Source organism: Rhamphochromis longiceps, linkage group LG11 (genome assembly GCF_057381845.1).
Source record: "Rhamphochromis longiceps isolate RC_006_pf linkage group LG11, R_longiceps_female_GT1.1, whole genome shotgun sequence".
Lineage (NCBI taxonomy): Eukaryota > Metazoa > Chordata > Actinopteri > Cichliformes > Cichlidae > Rhamphochromis > Rhamphochromis longiceps.
The window spans coordinates 4496612-4515168 of record NC_140567.1 but is presented as its reverse complement, the minus strand read 5'-3'; the positions used below and the strand labels follow the sequence as shown (position 1 = coordinate 4515168).

The window sequence follows — 18557 nt, the reverse complement described above, 5'->3', positions numbered from 1 at the left end:
ATGGTGACTTGTGCTATGGGCTTGGAGTTGGCCTCTAGTGTTGTACGCCACATCCCCATTGAGTTCCTGATGAAGGCTCTTAGGGTCCCATTGATCTTGTACAATTCCAGGCATTCCAGTATCTTGTCGCTTGTTGCTTGACATATATATATATATATATATATATATATATATATATATATATATATATATATATATATATATATATATATATATATGTGTGTATGTGTGTGTGTGTATAAATATAGTGTATATTTTGGGTTAAATTCATTCTACAATTTACATTAATTTTCCAGAATACACTGAACATGCTTTTTGTGCAAGATTCACTGAGGTAAGAAAACTTTTATTTTTCATGCTGCATACAGTAGAATGTCATTTAAAGCCAGTCTTGTCATTACACTACCTGTAATTGGCCCAACTGGCCACTACCATTCACTAGAGAAGACTTTGGAAAGTAGTTGGTGGTAATCAGCATGCGAAATTGGTTGCAAAGAGGTATACAGTGCTTCACTGAAAAAGGGTGCTTTAGTTGCTAACAGATTGCCATGGTTACCTGTCCTTTGCTTGGAAGACTGACTTGTCTGCAAACATTCACAAACTACTCATCGAGCGGTAGCGGAAAGAAAGAGAGCAAAAAGTGCGATGCAAACCAAAAATAGTTGTGTTTTTTTTGTTCAGCTGTAGTCAAAACAATCGCAGAGCAGAGAGGTTTTTGGTGTAGCAACCTCTGGTTTCACTTGCATACAGTCAGTCTCCAGCAAAAAAATGACCAGCTGCTTGGGGAATACACTTTTTCCCTAGAGGACTCCAAAAAGTCAGTATGGATAAAAAAAATAAAACAAAAAAACAAAACTAGAATTAGGTGTTATATCACATTTCAGCTGCTTAGCCAATTAGTCCTCTAGTAAAAGAAAAACATGGTATATATTTTGTGACTTCAAAAATAGAAAAGATACAAAGAAATGCAAAGTTTGCTGTGGTACATGATAGCAAAGCTCACGTTTTTTCAGTTTCTAAACTTCAAAAGGGGAAAACTAGAACTCTTTGTTGTTCTATACCTCCACCAACTGGTTCAGGTACAGTTTACATCCATTTCTGTCCAGACTCATAGATCAAGAGACTTAAGGATTTGATAGGATGGCACCATTACTCTCCCCATTCAGTATCTAAACAAATGTGAAATATAGGCTCGGTTTTAATGAGACGCTCTCTTTAGGCTTGGGTATCGTCAACCTGATTCAATGTGATCCCCGATTTCGCTTTGATTCAATTTAATTCAATTTTGACTCAGACAGTTATAATTATGATCATTTATCAGTACATATCCATATTTTTATATCTAAGTATAAAAACAAAACTGACACTTGTGAGACTTCATCAGAGGTTTAAACATCACAGCAGATGCTTTTGTGTCAAAGTAACAGAGGATGAAACAAAAAAATATGAAGGAAATTTTCTTGGCCTGGCTTTTTATAGCAGATAACCGCCTTAAAAATATTCTGCAGTAGATCAAAAACTGAAAAAAAAAAAACATTAAACCACATATGAACATGTTGCTGAGGTGAAGCAGAGCAAAGTTCAAGAGGTTTTAATTACACAGCTAAGTGTTTTGCAGTTTGGCATAATTTATAAAAGTTTCAATTTCTTCGGTACTGAACAGCAGAAATGAGGTTTTCTTGCGGGAAGACAAGAAAAAAACTGTTGCCGATAACACTGTGCACTACGGTAGTTTGGTGCTTAGTAAGCAAGCAAGTAATAGCGATAGAGATAAAAAAATAGAGATTCTTGATGGTAAACTGGTCTTGAAGTATACTGAGAGAAAGAGCTGTGAAACAAGAGTGATTTTATTATGGTGTGAGCAAAACTGCCAAAGTAAGAGGGCACTTTTTACTATGCCTTTCAAACGTGAAGCGTAGTTTTGGTCTTCTTTTGTTGCTGATTCAGTGAATTTTGGTTGGAGATTGACGAAAAACCTGCAGCTTCAGAATCTGTGAGATGATGGCATGTCCGCGTACGTGCCGTGGATCTCGTTTTGTGTTTACATGTTTGAGCGGAATCCGTGTACCTGCTATTTTGGCTTTTTGGTGGTTGTTGAAATAGTTTTGTGAGCTTTACGCTGAGATTCTGGCGTTTCTGACATAATACATTTATATTTAAAAACCAAATCAGGATTTAATGAATGGATATTGCATTATTCAAACTAAAATCAATTTGAATCAGGAAAAAGCCACCCCTAGTTCTCACGACTCATCGAGTGATGCTACTAACCTGCCAATCGGTGGCATGCAGTCTGACGACATCACATTTTAGGACATGCTCGGATTGCTTTGAACCCTGGGCGAGCAGGTACTAAAAAATACCTGGTATCAGGTGCTATGACCTAATGGAAAACTCTGAAAACTGTGGCGATCCAAGTAGTTACTAATGGAAAAGATACTGTAGGTACAGCTTTGGAAAGTAGAAGATTTTACATTCTCAATCTACACTGTTACATTAGATTTTGGCTCTACTGCTTATTTAAGAGCTTTTAATAATTTTGTAGGCTTTTTAATAAAATGAAACACAATCTTTGAAAATCTTAAAACCAGCAGAAAGCATGCTTTTAGTAGCACTGTCCTTTTGTCCTTGATAGATTTAAGTCAGATGGTTCATATCCTCCCACCTGATGAGCTGCTAGTCTGTTGTTAACACTTCCTCCTCACATTAATCACAGCCCTGTGCTAATATTTTTAATGCAAGCTGTAATATCTCACCTCCAGACAGACACATAGATGATGATGAGTAGCAGCAATGTCAGTGAAGACACTCCACAGCCTACAATCAGTGTCACAGACGGGAGTTGTGTCTTATCCATGTTCTGCAAATAAAAGGAAGGAGGACAAAAAAGAAAAATGTGAAATACAATCAAGATCTATTCCACTTTATCTGATAAAGTGAAAAGTGAATAATGAAAAAGCCCATTGCTGCAAACAAAGTCAGAGGGACTCGTCAGTGGGGTCTTGCAGATCTGTTGTGTGCACAGAATTTGACAAGAGCTGACAGCAGAAAAGAAAAATCCATGTTGGCTTGATTTGTTGAGTTTTCACCTCCTAACTGGGTCATCCATGGTTCAAATTCAGCGGAGTCCATTTTCCTGTTGTTAGGTAAATGTGTAAGCCAATACATTAAAGAGCCACTATCTATATTAAATTTATATGTAATATGGATGGATTTAGTTTTTATCATGTGTAACTCTAGCTAATAAAGCACCAGCACACAAAAAAACATTAAACTAGGACTGTGCGATATGACGATGGATGACGAAAATAAAACATCTACCGTTTAATATTATTTGCTATCATTTGTTTGGTGGTGTCACAAAATCCACTGTTTATGGAAATATTTTTTCATCATTTCAGAGAATACAAGCATGACCAGTGAAGGTGAGGTAGAACCAGGCAGCTTGAAACAGAAAGACCAGTCAAAACAAATTGAGGACCTTATTCCTAAACGAGGGGCTACCTCTGTAGCATGGATCTGGTTTGGTTATGAAAAGTCTGACATGGAGAAGAAAACTTTACTATGCAAACTTTGCCGCAAACAGGTCCCCACAACAGACTCCAACACAACAAACCTCTTCTACCATCTACGCAAGAATCATGTGAAAGAGTATGGAGAGAGTTTACGGATGAGGAGCAAAAAAGAGCGCTGAAAATAATCCTTAGACTCAAACATTAGAACCGGCTTTTCCCCGCACCACGCCGTGTAATAAATACTCATATATAGTTTCATGCATCAGTCAAAGCACTCAACTCCAGGTACACAAGGTTGCCTGAGATTCACAGAATTTACAGAAAATGCTCTATTTTGTGATATATATTGTTATCAGGATGAGATTTTGGTCATATCGCACCGCCTTACTTTGAGCCTGGTTTAATGGCTGCACAGGATAAGATTAGTAGAGGTGTAGAGTAGGTAGTTACTAGAGGTGTAAAGGTTAGCAGGATGTCACTCTCTCTCTCTCTCTCTCTCGCTCTCGCTCTCTCTTTCTCACACACACACGCGTAGAGATTCTGAAAGAATGCTCCTGCTTCTTTTCTGCTTTCAGTTTGACAGTAAGGTGACTTCAAGGTGATTTAGGAAGAAACCACAATACTTCCAATCAGCAGAAATGCACACACACCACCCACACACACACGGACAATGTATGCATACAAAGTCAATTTCCATATTGAACAGACAAATTAAAATAAAGGAAAATGAAGACGTGACACCTTCGCTTTTTTCATTCCCAAAACCTTGTCTGCCACTGTCTTGGTCACCATAGCAACCATGTAACCATGTACCATCTGCAGCAGCTGTACAGGGAGTGCAGAATTATTAGGCAAATGAGTATTTTGTCCACATCATCCTCTTCATGCATGTTGTCTTACTCCAAGCTGTATAGGCTCGAAAGCCTACTACCAATTAAGCATATTAGGTGATGTGCATCACTGTAATGAGAAGGGGTGTGGTCTAATGACATCAACACCCTATATCAGGTGTGCATAATTATTAGGCAACGTCCTTTCCTTTGGCAAAATGGGTCAAAAGAAGGACTTGACAGGCTCAGAAAAGTCAAAAATAGTGAGATATCTTGCAGAGGGATGCAGCAGTCTCAAAATTGCAAAGCTTCTGAAGCGTGATCATCGAACAATCAAGCGTTTCATTCAAAATAATCAACAGGGTCGCAAGAAGCATGTGGAAAAACCAAGGCGCAAAATAACTGCCCATGAACTGAGAAAAGTCAAGCGTGCAGCTGCCAAGATGCCACTTGCCACCAGTTTGGCCATATTTCAGAGCTGCAACATCACTGGAGTGCCCAAAAGCACAAGGTGTGCAATACTCAGAGACATGGCCAAGGTAAGAAAGGCTGAAAGACGACCACCACTGAACAAGACACACAAGCTGAAACGTCAAGACTGGGCCAAGAAATATCTCAAGACTGGTTTTTCTAAGGTTTTATGGACTGATGAAATGAGAGTGAGTCTTGATGGGCCAGATGGATGGGCCCGTGGCTGGATTGGTAAAGGGCAGAGAGCTCCAGTCCGACTCAGACGCCAGCAAGGTGGAGGTGGAGTACTGGTTTGGGCTGGTATCATCAAAGATGAGCTTGTGGACAAGATAAATAGTAAAGTGGAAAACTGCTTAGCAGCAGATCTATGAGATCTATGGATGCAGTTTTCCACTTTACTATTTATCTTGTCCTATCCATGCACTGCGCTGCTATTTTCCTCCTCTGACATGTGAACCGAAATCAGTTGATTCTACTGCATGTGCAAGAACCGATAAGCGGGACTGATAGGCAGGCAGATTAACAATTCCAAGGAATTGGACTACTGGGAACTAGTTTTCTGCAAAACCGGTTCTCTATCCCCTTCCCTAGTTGTAAGCCAAAATGCTTTGGCCTGATCAAAGCACATCACGCGATAAGGTTAGCCCATTACAGTAATATCTATAGCAGGGGTGAGGGAAGTTTTCCTTGGAGTGTATTTCATCTACTACTAATACCACAGCAGAATAGACAGTTCTCAACATGTGAGCTGGTTCTCAGGATACACCAAGATATGTAAGTTGTGGTTTACATATTCCCTTGGCAAGTTAAAGTTTTGTGGTTTGATTGAAGCTAGACCCCCTAAGCCTTTTATGGCTGTGTCGGCCAGTGCATCCGATGTAACTCCACTCTGACAAATAAGAGGAGCTACCACCAGTGGCAATCCCTTGTGACAAGGGAGGAGCTGAATTTTTTTTTTAGAACTGGCTCCACAAAAAAACCTAGCAAGATTACCATCATTCAAGCCAAGAAGTTCAGTTAAAAACAAAAGGCATTTTAATGACATTTCCCACTGAAATGCACTTATATTTAGTCGGTATAAACCAAAAGCTCTAGGAAGAAGAGACATTTACAGCAAAGAGTCAATACCCACCGACGTTATTATGATTGCACTAAAATTCCAAATTTGATTCAACAGAAATGAAGTGAAACAATTGTACACCCATTTCGTCATGGTAGGCGGTCTCTTCAGTGAATATGCAAGGGAATGCGTTTTAATAACAGATACAAAGTTATTTGCTGGAGTAATCATCCAAACCTAATGTGGCTGGATCAGTAGCTGGAACAGCTCATCGCTAATGCTGTGCTGTGTTCGGGTGAAGAAGATTAAGGTGAGATGAGGGTGCAGTAGTAGCAGTGAAAAAAGGCTTTGCAGTTGCTCACAGATGGAGGATGGCTGGACCTGAGGGGACCGGGACGCGAGGGGTTTCCAACCCCATCACATTTACCCCCACCCCTCTAGCAGAAGATAATTGGCTGAGTTTATAGCCTGTCTTGTCTCCAGGTTTGATGTGTGTGCCGGGGCCAAGTTAATTAAATCCTCTGATTAATCTGCACTGCAGTGAGTTCCTTCTCTAAAAGCAAAGTGGGAGAAAAAAAGATTACAAGTGCAGTGAAACAGAAAGGCGTCTGCTGAGACAGACAAACTTTTTAGTTCTTCCTCAGCTAACGACAGAACTTGCCTCGTACCAAAGCTCACACAGAGTCCAGATGAGAGCATTCCTGTCCACAAGAAAATGGCCAGACCACATAATTCCACATGAGCAGACTTTAAACACACCACTGACAAGTATGCAAAAAGCTAACAAATCAGATAAATGCTTTTTCACTGCACTGCACACATGCTACTTTATCTTCATGCTGGAAATAGATAATAAACCTGCACATACTTGGCTAGAAAACCAATCACAAAAAAGTGGCTTAGTCAAAAAATGAAAACACAGAAGGTTTCTCTTTCACCGATCATCAGATCATTTGCTTTCCATTTATTTATTTTTAGGTTTTCATATGACCACAAGACATCTTGATGTGCAAATCAGAGTACAGCTATGACTCCCATAACTGTAGTTCCACTTGATAGATAAAACATCAACAGATGCTGCCTCTCTAACAGCCTACAGCCCTCATACTATCTACCTATTTGTTACTCCTACAATGGGCTAATTGACGTGAGGCTTGTCACTGCGACTAGAGGCCAGGCTTATAGCATCCAGTTGATACCAGCACAGGCACATTCATTCATCCTCTCTCCCTACACTGCACACGGGTCTACCAATGGTAGCACACTGGGTTCAGAGGGCTTTGCCTTTGACTGCAGTGCATTTGTTCCCTGTTTTTCCTTCTAAAAGTCTGCAGTGAAGCTGGACTGAGCAAAACGCACACCAGAGGTGGCAGCTAGAGAGTAAATGATGTAGTAAGCAGAGGGAGAGAGGCAGAACTACAATGTGATGCGACATCAGAGAATGAAAAATGGTGGGATGAAATGACTGAGGGGTAGAGAAGAAAGAGATGGAAGTATGGGAGGAGCAAGGGGGGGGGGGGGGACAGAGGAAAAAAAGGAGGTTGGGGTATTTGTCATGCTGAGGCTGTAGAAGGCTAGCTGCAGACAGAGGCTGGGCCATTTAGAAGCTGCTATGTGTTGCATCAGGAATAATTCGAATGGCGGCCGTGGCTGTCTCGCAAAATAATAGAACATAGGGGAAAGGGGAAAAAAGAAGAGCATGAGAAATGAGAAAAGCTGAAATTTCTGGAAAAAGCACAAGCGGGAATTTAGCTTTCCTTAGGAGACACAATGCTTTCTGGAAACAACAGAATTCAAACAGCCTGTCATCTGCACAGGTGGTTGCAGGCTGCAGGGAGGCTGCAGCACGTTGAGGATATGCCAATATTAGTTTACTGGTAATTATTAGCTTAATTCATTATGTCACACATGTGAACAGAGCAAAACTAAAGGCCAAATTAGCATTAGACGGCAACAGGGGAAAAGTACCAACAGGAGAAGAAAGCTCTTTAAGTGATCTACTTTATATTTGCCGATTAATGAACATAGACAAAGCCAATAATGACCAACATGGTCCATAATACTAAGAGCAGTACACATGATCAAATCGCGAACAGAGTGTAAGTCATCTACTACCAACACAACCACAACATGTTCTTTGTATTGTGACAAACATAATACGAACATAAGGCTTTATCCTCTCTCAGGAAACAGTATAGCAGTTCAGACCATCCTGTAGTACAACTGGAAGTGTGGAACAAGGCTTAAAAAAAAACACACCAGCAGCAACCCAGGGGAAACACTATGCACTAGGGTTGGGTGATTGGACGAATATATCGACTATCAACAATAGCCAGCACGATAGCCTATCGCCGATAGTTTTTACAAGGGCAATTTAATTATTTATTTGCCCATGAATAAGTTTGCTATTAATGATGGAGCTAATAGAAGCAGTCAACAGGAAAAAATTAACTGCACCCTCTTTCATCTGCGAGTGAAATGCACCCTCCTCAGAGTGCGCCCAAATGCTTGTTGATGGAGCTGCAGAAGCTGGTGATAGCCTAGCATACTCAGCCGGATGGTGGACACGTACATGCTCATGCAAGTTAGCCGTGTTTGAGTACTTTGCTCGCACTATACGTCTGCACAAGTGACACACCGCTTTGGTTACATCCTTAGGTTTACCTCTTTCATCTCGTTTAAAGCCAAAGAAATCCCAAATTGGCGACTCTATTAGGGCTGCCACAAACAATTATTTTGATAGTCGACTAGTCACCGATTATTTTTGCGATTAGTCAACTAATCAGATCATGCGTCCATTGGACTATATAACTATCATTAGCTTACAGATTTAAGTGTTTAAGGTATGTGCTAACTAAAAACAAAGACAAGATATTAGTTTATAAAATTTTAATGAAATTTGCAGATTGTTTCGGCAGAGTTTAATAAACTCAGCCATCTGCTCCTTGCTATCTAAAATATAACAGGACACCGGAGTATATTCTCGAGCATCTCACACTTCTGATAATCAGTTGTCTGCTTGACATTTATTCTGCTGTGTAAAAACTATAACTTTAATCTCAGCCAAACAATTTACTCAGGAACAAATAAAATACTGAAAAAAGCCAAACAATAACATTTTTAAGTTATCTAAGTGACTTATATATATCATGTTTAACCTGAGTAGCGAAAGACGGTGGTGGGTTTGAAAACGATTTGCCGGGAGTCCGGTGTTCTCACCGGCTCTAGTGAGCCTTGAACCCCAGCTAGCTATCGAGCTAGTGGGTAACAGACGTCTCGGAAAACGTCGGAGCGCTTTTGAAAATATGTGGTGTCTTGATAAACTGAGCAGATATTTGAAATTTACACAGCTACATTATTGCCTGAAAATATCTTAAACGTTTATTTTGTGACCCAAAAAGAATAATAAGAATAATATTAAAACTAATTAGCTGCCGCCATTGTTGGAAACTGAGCAGGGCCGCGCTATGAATTCTGGGATAGGTTGGGCCACGAAGTATACACCCGACCCATCCTTCCAATTTGGGGAAATGAAGGGCGCATTTGTCGGCCGCATTTGTCGGAGTTTTTGAATTTGGACAGTCTTTGTCATGTCGCTGTAACGTAATCAGCCTACAAATGCGGGCACAGGAGGATGCGGTTCCTGAATTTGGACACAGCTACGATACCGGACACTGCTTCTTCTTTTTCGGGGTTTAACGGCAGCTGGCATACTTGTACATGCAGTGCTGCCATCTTCTGTTTCAGTCTGTTATTACACTCTTACACTCTACTACTTATTCTTACTCTTTTGGGATAAATGGTAAAAATGGTAAATGGCCTGTATTTATATAGCGCTTTACTAGTCCCTAAGGACCCCAAAGCGCTTTACATATCCAGTCATCCACCCATTCACACACACATTCACACACTGGTGATGGCAAGCTACATTGTAGCCACAGCCACCCTGGGGTGCACTGACAGGGATGACTAATCGTGGCAGCCCTAGACTCTATTTTTTTTTTTTTGTGCTGTCAGCGTTAATGCGCAACTAACGCGATTATCAATTAACTCATCTGGAGCGCTGACTGAGTCAAACATCTTCTGTTTCAGTCCGTTATTACACTCTTAAATCCTACTACTTATTCCTGGGTCTTTTGGGATCTTACAAAGCTTCAAACAACGCATCGACTATAAAATTAGTCATCGACGATTTTGTTGTTTCAGCAACATTAAATTTAAAAACTGTACTTTTGAGTTAAAATATATATTTATAATTTTAATAAATGACAAATTAAAAAGGCATGAACATGTTTTTGTATCGAAAAAATATTGAACCGTGACACCAAAGTATCGAACTGAACCGAACCGTGAATTTTGTGAATCGTTGCACCCCTACTGTAGACCAGCGGTCCCCAGCCCCCGGGCCTCGGACCGGTACCGGTCCGTGAGTCGTTTGGTACCGGGCCGCATGAGTTGAGGCTCAGGTGTGAAATGTATCGTTTTCAGGGTTTTTATTGGTTTTCAGCGTTATTTTGTTATCGTTTTTATCGTTAACTCGGTTTTTCTGGGTCTTTTCGCGTGTGTTATGAATAAATCTTCTTTTTTTCGGTACCGGTACTAGTTTTATTTTGTTGTATTTATCCGCGACACGTTAAAGGCCGGTCCGTGAAAATATTGTCGGGCATAAACCGGTCCGTGGCGCAAAAAAGGTTGGAGACCGCTGCTGTAGACTATGCCATTATTTCCCCCTCTGGCACACAAACTGAAATCAGCAGACTGCAGCGCAAGTGCAAGTGGAACTGATAACCGGAATCTAACAATTCCAGAGTATTGAACTACTGGGAACCAGTTCTATACTGGTTTTCCATTCTCATCCATTCTGCAATAGGATTTGTGCTAGTGAAGGATACTAATGATTGACATATGATAGAGGGAGAAACAGGGGTGGACAATACAGCCTTTACATTATATTACAATATTTCAAAGAAATTTGCAACACTATTTCTAATAATATAGAAAAAAAGCCCTAAAAACGTGTGTTTTGCCAGCATTTTATCAGCTTATTAAAGGGAGCAACATTTAGCAGTGCAAACAAAATGAAGGGCATTTTCCATCCTTCTTTTCTGAAGAGTTACTGTCATTGATCACAGACTGCTTAATTGAAAGTCTGAATCTATTGCTTTAAGGTGCCAGAAGAAGCAGCAGCAGAATTATAGAGCAATAATAGCTTTATACCAAATGTAAACACAAAAGTAGTTGTAGTAGTTTCCTGTGAATTTATTACATATTGATTATTAAATATTACAACTTATTAGTAACTATAACGCTACATGACTGCTTAACACTTAAAGTAAATTATATATGAAAAGTAAATTATCTTTATCTGGTAACTTTTCAGGAGAGTGTGGAATATTATCATAGGGTGGAGTGTTTTAACTAGCTGCTTATAGCCCTCCTTTACCGTCATGCATCAGTGATTTCCATCCACTGTTTGCACTTCCTGTCATACGCAAGGTAACAAGTGAGTACTTCAGTGATGCTTAGCTGAGATATTTGTTTAGTTTTGGGTCACACATCATCAGCTGCGTTTATTTCATTCTTGCATTTGACTGAATTGTCAGAGATGTTTGTTGTTTCCACCTTTAGGAACTGTTCTTATTTTGAAAATAACTATGCTTGATTGGATGTTGAAGTAGCTCCATTTTCAGATGCTAGATTGTCATCAAAAGCTCCCCAACGTTTCCGAGCTTGTCTCGTGGTTGTCGCTGCACGATGTCGTTGCAGCACTGATATCCAGAAATGTAAGTTTTGTAAGTTTTACATCACATAATAATTATACCTGTGTTATAACAGACAATATTATATGGCACAGCACTGAGAAAAGTGTTAAAAGATGACCTATAAATCCAGAGACAGAAAGCTAATATCTACAGTACGTGTGGTAGCATTGTAGTTTAATGGCTTGAGTTAAGAAACTTGCCTCACTACTAGAGCCATGTCATATGTGAAATGGAGTTAAGATCGATAATGAGTGCAAGGCTCTCTGCAGATGGCCGTCAGCTTTCAAATTTACGTGTCCACAAAATTCTCAGGAGTTTACAGGCTTTTAGTTTTTAATGCACCAACTACCCATGTGCCATTCAAGCAAACAAGCAAAGAACTAGAACAAGAATGACTACCAGTCCACAGCCATCATAATTCAAGGTATAAATGAAGGACTAAAGAAATGACCTCAGATCCTCAGTGTCATTACTATTCTTCACCCCTATAATTTCTGCCTGCTGATGCCACTAAGGGAAAAAATAAAACAACAAAATGATTAACTGTCTTTGCCTCGCTGATTTGAAAAGAAATATTTTGGGGTTAAGAACTGTCTATGGGCTAAAAGGAGAGCTCTTGGCCCAATTTCTAATTATAGCTGTAATTGTTTAGTAACTAACAGTTAATTATTTGAAAAAATATTACCAGATTAATCATAAAAATCTCCAGCTGAATATTTATGCATAAAAGATGAATTTCATAGGGTTTCAATTACCTCTCCTATACACCGTTGAAAACATTTAAACAGGGTGTGCTATTTTTACGTACGCAAACACATAGAGATTATTTTATCTATAAAAAGTTAAAAAGACATAACTATCTCACAAATTTAACAAATTTTCTCACATTTTTATATATATTCTGAAAGTCTAAGACTCAGAGATAGCACATTTCTAATGACAAAGTAGCAAATTCTCAAATTTGACAAGTTGGACAGTGAATATTTGGCATGTTGATTAACTAAATGTTTTAAATTATTAACTGATTTTTAAACTATTTGTCCTTTTTCCAGGACTAAATTAATAAAATGGAAGCTCATTTTTACAATGTGTTTAATTCAGATAATACATATTATACAGCGATTTTTTACATGTCTCCACAGACACACTTGGATATCAAAAAAACAATCGACTGTTAAGGCCTTTTTGTTGTTCTACTGTTTCTTCCTAAGCAAGACGGTTTGCTCCATACTCGCACTGTGCCCAGTGTGTCAGCTTGTAACTTATCAAGGTATGACCTCCTGCTTTTTCCTCCTCTCCTCCCTCAGCCAAGGTCCTGTCCAGATAACTGAATGGCTCATCTGGAGGTTGAGAGGAGCGAATAGATTGTCCTCATTTTTGATCCCTGTACTGATCAAGTTACAATATAACATGAATCATTAAACCCACAAAATAAGAAAAGCAATTTCATTATATTATATTAAAATATAGCAGTGTCAAACATTTCTACTGAACACAAAGGATTCAACTGATTTAAAAGATATTATCAAAAACTTGCGATTTAATGGATGTTCCAGTGTGAAAATTCTACCTGGTCAACAACACCGTGCATCTCTATCATTACTGGACTGGCTGTGATGCATCAGAAAAATGCAATCAATGTCTAAGTACCAAAAACTGGACTTCTTCCATTGGATACATGACCCTTGCATCAAAAGTCCTGGCATCAAGGGTCAGTCCTTGTAAAAGAAATGGTTTCCCTTTTCATAACAGCTCTATAAAAGAAAGGTTTTAATTACTCATCCATATAAGTACCAGTAAGATAAGATACCAGTAAGATGTAAAGTCACTAGGACTCTCCTGCTTATTCTCGCCTTTGAACTACACGTCTCAAGCAGTGCTTAATTATTAGTCTGTTAGTTAGTTAGCAAGTATCCATGCCCAATCATGCCCAGTGGGCACTACTACTTTTTCAAAATCTCTTTCACACATGAACCAAGTCCCAAACCAAGGTACCTACCAACATGACTTTTGTTTACTATTACAATTTTAAATATCAATAAGCTATGCTAAACTAACCACAACCACACTCCATCAGCACCTTTCATCCCAGCTCTTCCCAGTTCAATCAAAACCTGAATTAACTTATACGTGGTGGCTGCGCTATAGCCAGTCTGTTTTTTTTTTCAGCTCTTCCCCTTGGCTTAGCCTCTTTCTCTAAGTTGTTCAGGCAGCATGACGGGCAGCCTGCTGCCTCCTGTATCTTTAAGAAAGCCTCTGTGCCCATGTTGTTACCAGGGCAACTAGTGAACAAACTGCTTCTGAGGCAATTTCCAGTCTAATAATAACTAATCGGTCTAAATGAAAAATTGCCACAAAGACACAGCCCTGTGCCCACAGAAACTGGGCCACGTTTGAGTCACTGGGATTCGGCTGGGATTTCTGAAGACACATAGCTGACTGCTGAGCCCAGCTGCAGCCACAATGGAAGGGCATTGTGTTCTGTGTCCTGCTTTACCTCCAAGTCTGGGTAAAATGTGTCCTGCTGCTTGTTGTTGTAGTACAGATTATGGAATTGCCATGCAGCACCTTCTCCACTGGGCCTGTGATAACCATGGAGACACAACTGACAGGCTATTATGGGAAAATATGCTAATGTGAACACCAATTGTTGGCGTTTACCTAAAATAAGAAAATTAAGGAGGGGTGTGGAATTTGAGGGGCATGCAGTTATGATCATCAGCTCTAACATGATTTGAAATCCTACTCATGGTGTCATGTGTGTGAATATCTGAGAACAGAGACCACAGGTTAGCACGGTGCTGCTCCTCCTCTTGGAAGAGATAAACAGCCACATAAGTAAAGACACCCCCTAAATAAAATCCTTTTTTTGGCCTTTAATAACCTTTTGCAGCATGGCTTTGGCATGTCGAGACATAGAAAAGGAAGGAGGGGGAAAGAGGGAGGATCTGTTGATATGTAATGACAATGACGCCCTTTAGAGAGAGAGAAAAAAAAAGAAACAGCTGATGCATTCTCAAAGAACCCCACAAAAACACATCCCGTCTCCGATACCTTTATGGAAGTCATGGGAGGTTGTCGGACTTACCATTTCGGGATTTAGCCGTGCTAAAATGGCGAAGGTGGACAGTCTGTCACAAGAGCATTTGGTTCTGAATGAGTCGACAAGCACGGTTTTGCAGCCCCTGGCAGACCAGGATCCCAGCAGAGAGGAGCTGCACGAGAGAAACACGCGCGCGCGCGCACACACACGTACACACAGAGAGAGACACACACACAAGCACAAAGAGAAAAGCGATGCGGTGAATATAAGAGAGCCCCGGCAAATTAAAGAAAGCAAAGAAAAAAGAAAAAACGGCGGTTCAAATCCCACCGCGTTATCCCGGCTCTTTAATCCACTTTACATCTCTGCCGCTGCAGCAGGCACGCGCACACAGCGGACTGGAGGCGACGATGAGGCGCTACAAGGCGGCGTGCTGCAGCTCTCAGCCCGGACACATTACAGAAACACACTGCCAACACTCACATCTGAACCACTCGGGATCATTATCATTATTATCATCGTTGTCCTTATTATTATCATTATTATTATTAAAAATAATAATAATAATAATATTAATAGTGACGTGTTGTTTCAAGTGAGCTAAATATTAGCCATTACAATATTGTGCTATATGTACTATGCACAATGTATATACAGTAGAGTTCTTTATTTAATGTAATTTTTTTTTTATCATAATGTTAAAATTCCCATGCATGCCTCATATAAAAAAGAGGCAACAAATTATGCAATTTCTGATGGGAAACTGGTGCATGCTGGGAAAGCAGCGCTGCAAACATGGAAACATGGCGTGTTGATCAAGATCGCTGTTAATTAATACAGCGATCAGTGCCCTATGACGGTGGATCAGTGGCAAGTTTGGAAACAACTGGAATTATTTTAATACCTAACGTGAAATACGTTTGTATTAAGTTATATTGCGGCTCATTCCTGTCTACAGTGAATGTTTTATTTTTTTCTGGCCCTATTGTTTAACGATAATACAATTTGAAAGCCTGTTATTAAAAAGTACACCAAAGCATGAGCAGAAAGCAGTGCCACTATCATGGAAATCTGGCCCAGTGATCAATACCACTGCATCTTTTGTAACATAACATAACCCAGTAACATTAATGAGTCACAGCTCTTCACAGTTGACAGCGGATCAAAGCAGAAAGAAAAATAAAGAAAGAAAACTGACCATTACATGTATATCAGTTACACCTGCTTATTTCCTGCCATGGCTGTTCAGAATGCCTGCTGTGGAAAAGGGCCAGTAAAGTAGTAGCGACGAAGTATTTTAATGTGGAATAGCTGATATAGAGTACAGGTGGGCACACCAAGAGTAATTTTTTTTACACTAGCATAAAAACAGAAATGTATATGTTATTCTATCATACTGCAAAAATATGCAAAGAGTGGCATTGGTGTAAGTGTTGGGAATAAATTTATTCTAAATGTGAACTTAAAATATATCAGTTATTTTTTTAGCAGCTTGTTTGTGGGTTGCTCTGCCATCCTTTTTAATCCTGTAATGGTTCTTGGGTTGCTCAGCAGTATGGTTTGGTTCCAACTTCTATTCGCAATTTGAAGCACCAAGCCTGAGAGTCACATTAGCAGTAAAAGTTAGGGACTTTTATCCAACAGCAACCATAAAATGGCCATGGCATAATGTTACCTGCACCTTGTTTGACAGAATATAATGGTATGCTTCAGATCATGAGCTGTTCCTCTCCCTATTTTTCTCCTCCTATCATTCTGTTACAAATAAATCTTGGTTTAATATATAAGAGATCTGCTCTTCAGAGCTCTTTTAGATGTTTTCAGGTGAAGTCTAATATACACCTCTGTATTTACATTTCTGAAAGGATGAAAGTGTCTTAACTAAATACTTTGATGACACACTTACCTCTTCGAAAGTGGACTTGACTTGGTTAAATGTTGTGGGAGGGGTTATTTTAACTTGGAAAGAATTCTGTGATCATCCACTTTAGTTTTCTCTTGTCTGGGCCTTTTAGTGTTGCTGAGTTGACCAGTTAATTCCATCTTTTTAAGACTGTATGAGATTATGGATTTGTTGACATCTAAAGTTTCTTCTACTGCAAACACTGTTTCTAACAGTTATACTCTTGGTTCTGTATGATGTCACAGGGAAGGATAGGGCAACACGTTCTCACTCGTGTTGGATAGGGAGACACACAAGCTCAACCCACTTATTTTTCATTTTGAACATGCTAGTGTCAAAAGGCTGATGTTTTGCTGGTCAAATCAAAGCAGTCTGACACACTCTAGCTTCACGGTTTCATAATTTGACATCTCTGGCAATTAGATAGCAAAACTCCATTTGACCAGGCTCCTGACAAAGCCCAGCCTTATGTTACCCTGCTTCAGTGCACACAGAAATTTAGACACAGTCAAACTGATGAAAAAGCAGCTGAATGTTAAGAATGATGAACGGAAACCAAGCACCAAACTACAGCTGTCAATTGGCAGAAAATAAATTGAGACCAATATCAATAATTATTGATTGTTTAAGTTATTTTTCTTTTCTTTTTTTACCTCTTAACATTCCATGTAGCATTTCTGTAAAGAAAGGCCAAAATCCCTCCTGAAAACCTGCCAACTAAGTCATGTTTTCCTTGAGGATTAAATACTAATTTCACTCAATAGCATACAAATCAATTTAGAACTTACATGTAATGTGTTTTTTTGGTTTTACTTTGAGTTGATATTCTCTCCCCAATGAAATAAAAGTACCATAAATATTAGAAACTGTTCATTTCTTTGTATTTATATTTATAAATTTTAAGTGAATGTCCTCATATGTGGATGTCATTTTTATCAGAAACAAAGATCAGGTAAAAAAAAAAAATCAGGTAATTCTTTGTTTTTACATTCATCAGGTCCCAGTCAGCCAAATATCAAAGAGAAATAAAAGATGCACGCTATGAAAGCGTTTGGGTCTTAGGAGGTTAAAGCTGGATTTAAAAAAAATAAGTGTTTTAAGTTACAGTTATTAGAGCACAAGTAGCACCATTTTGTGTGAGTACAGAATATGACGTCACTGGGTCGGTTAGTGGCAACTAAATGGCAAACAAGGAAGTTGATATTAAAAAGGAGTTTGTGGGGATCACTTTGGTGTTGCAGCAAAAAGTTTTTATGTTAAAAACTGAGGAAAGATTGTTCAGTTTCACTTTTTTTCCCCCAAGCAAAAAGTGGTTCTTCAGTGTTGCCTAGCTACTCTGAAAGGGGAAAAGCCACTAGTTAGCAGTAATGTTTTTGTTTGCAGAGAACTTTATAAATGGGGACCGTGTGGAGGAGAGTGTTTGAGTCAGGTTCACTGGTGGTTCACCAGGATGACCAGCTGACTGTCACTGTCCCCCGTGTTTGTTTTCTTTCCTTGTCAGATCCGGTGTACAGACAGAGGCACAATAAGGCACAATAGCTGGCACAGCATATGTCCACAAAATGTGATCAGGACTACTTTCAATGTGTGACTTAACACCCAGTTATATAATAAATGTATTTTTTCCTGAGAAGATGCTGATGGATGTTGATTGTGCTTAGGTAAATTGTGGTTTAATGTGATAACCTGTTAATTTGTTGCATTGCTTAGGAAAAGATGGTCTTAATCGCAGTATAACTGGGAGTTAAATTAGTCCTAAATAATGCTGATCTCATCTTTTCGACACATGTTCTGACAGATGATTGCGTAGCTGAAAAGTTCCCATAGATATAAGTTGCTTATCCCTCATACTGAAACTGGGCTTTTGTCACTTGGTGGTAGCTCTGCCTTTCCTTGTGAAATGGAATTCTCAAAACCACGGCTTCTGTTGTGTGTACAAGCTTATGTAGACTGAATCTGAATGTACTGTGCTT

At 39.4% G+C, this 18557-nt stretch overlaps 1 protein-coding gene across 2 annotated transcripts in view; it reads right to left on the bottom strand.

Annotated features, from left to right (window-relative positions):
• The window catches only part of LOC146658437 (adhesion G protein-coupled receptor B1-like), a 211937-nt gene that overhangs the window by 38554 nt on the left and 154826 nt on the right, over positions 1–18557 (bottom strand). For both annotated transcript variants that reach the window (XM_085422057.1, XM_085422056.1), the window contains 2 exons: positions 14727–14853; positions 2757–2860 (listed from right to left, as the gene is read on the bottom strand). In XM_085422057.1, the coding sequence (XP_085278183.1) occupies positions 2757–2860; positions 14727–14853 (231 nt within the window). The remainder of the gene's footprint in view (positions 1–2756; positions 2861–14726; positions 14854–18557) is intronic.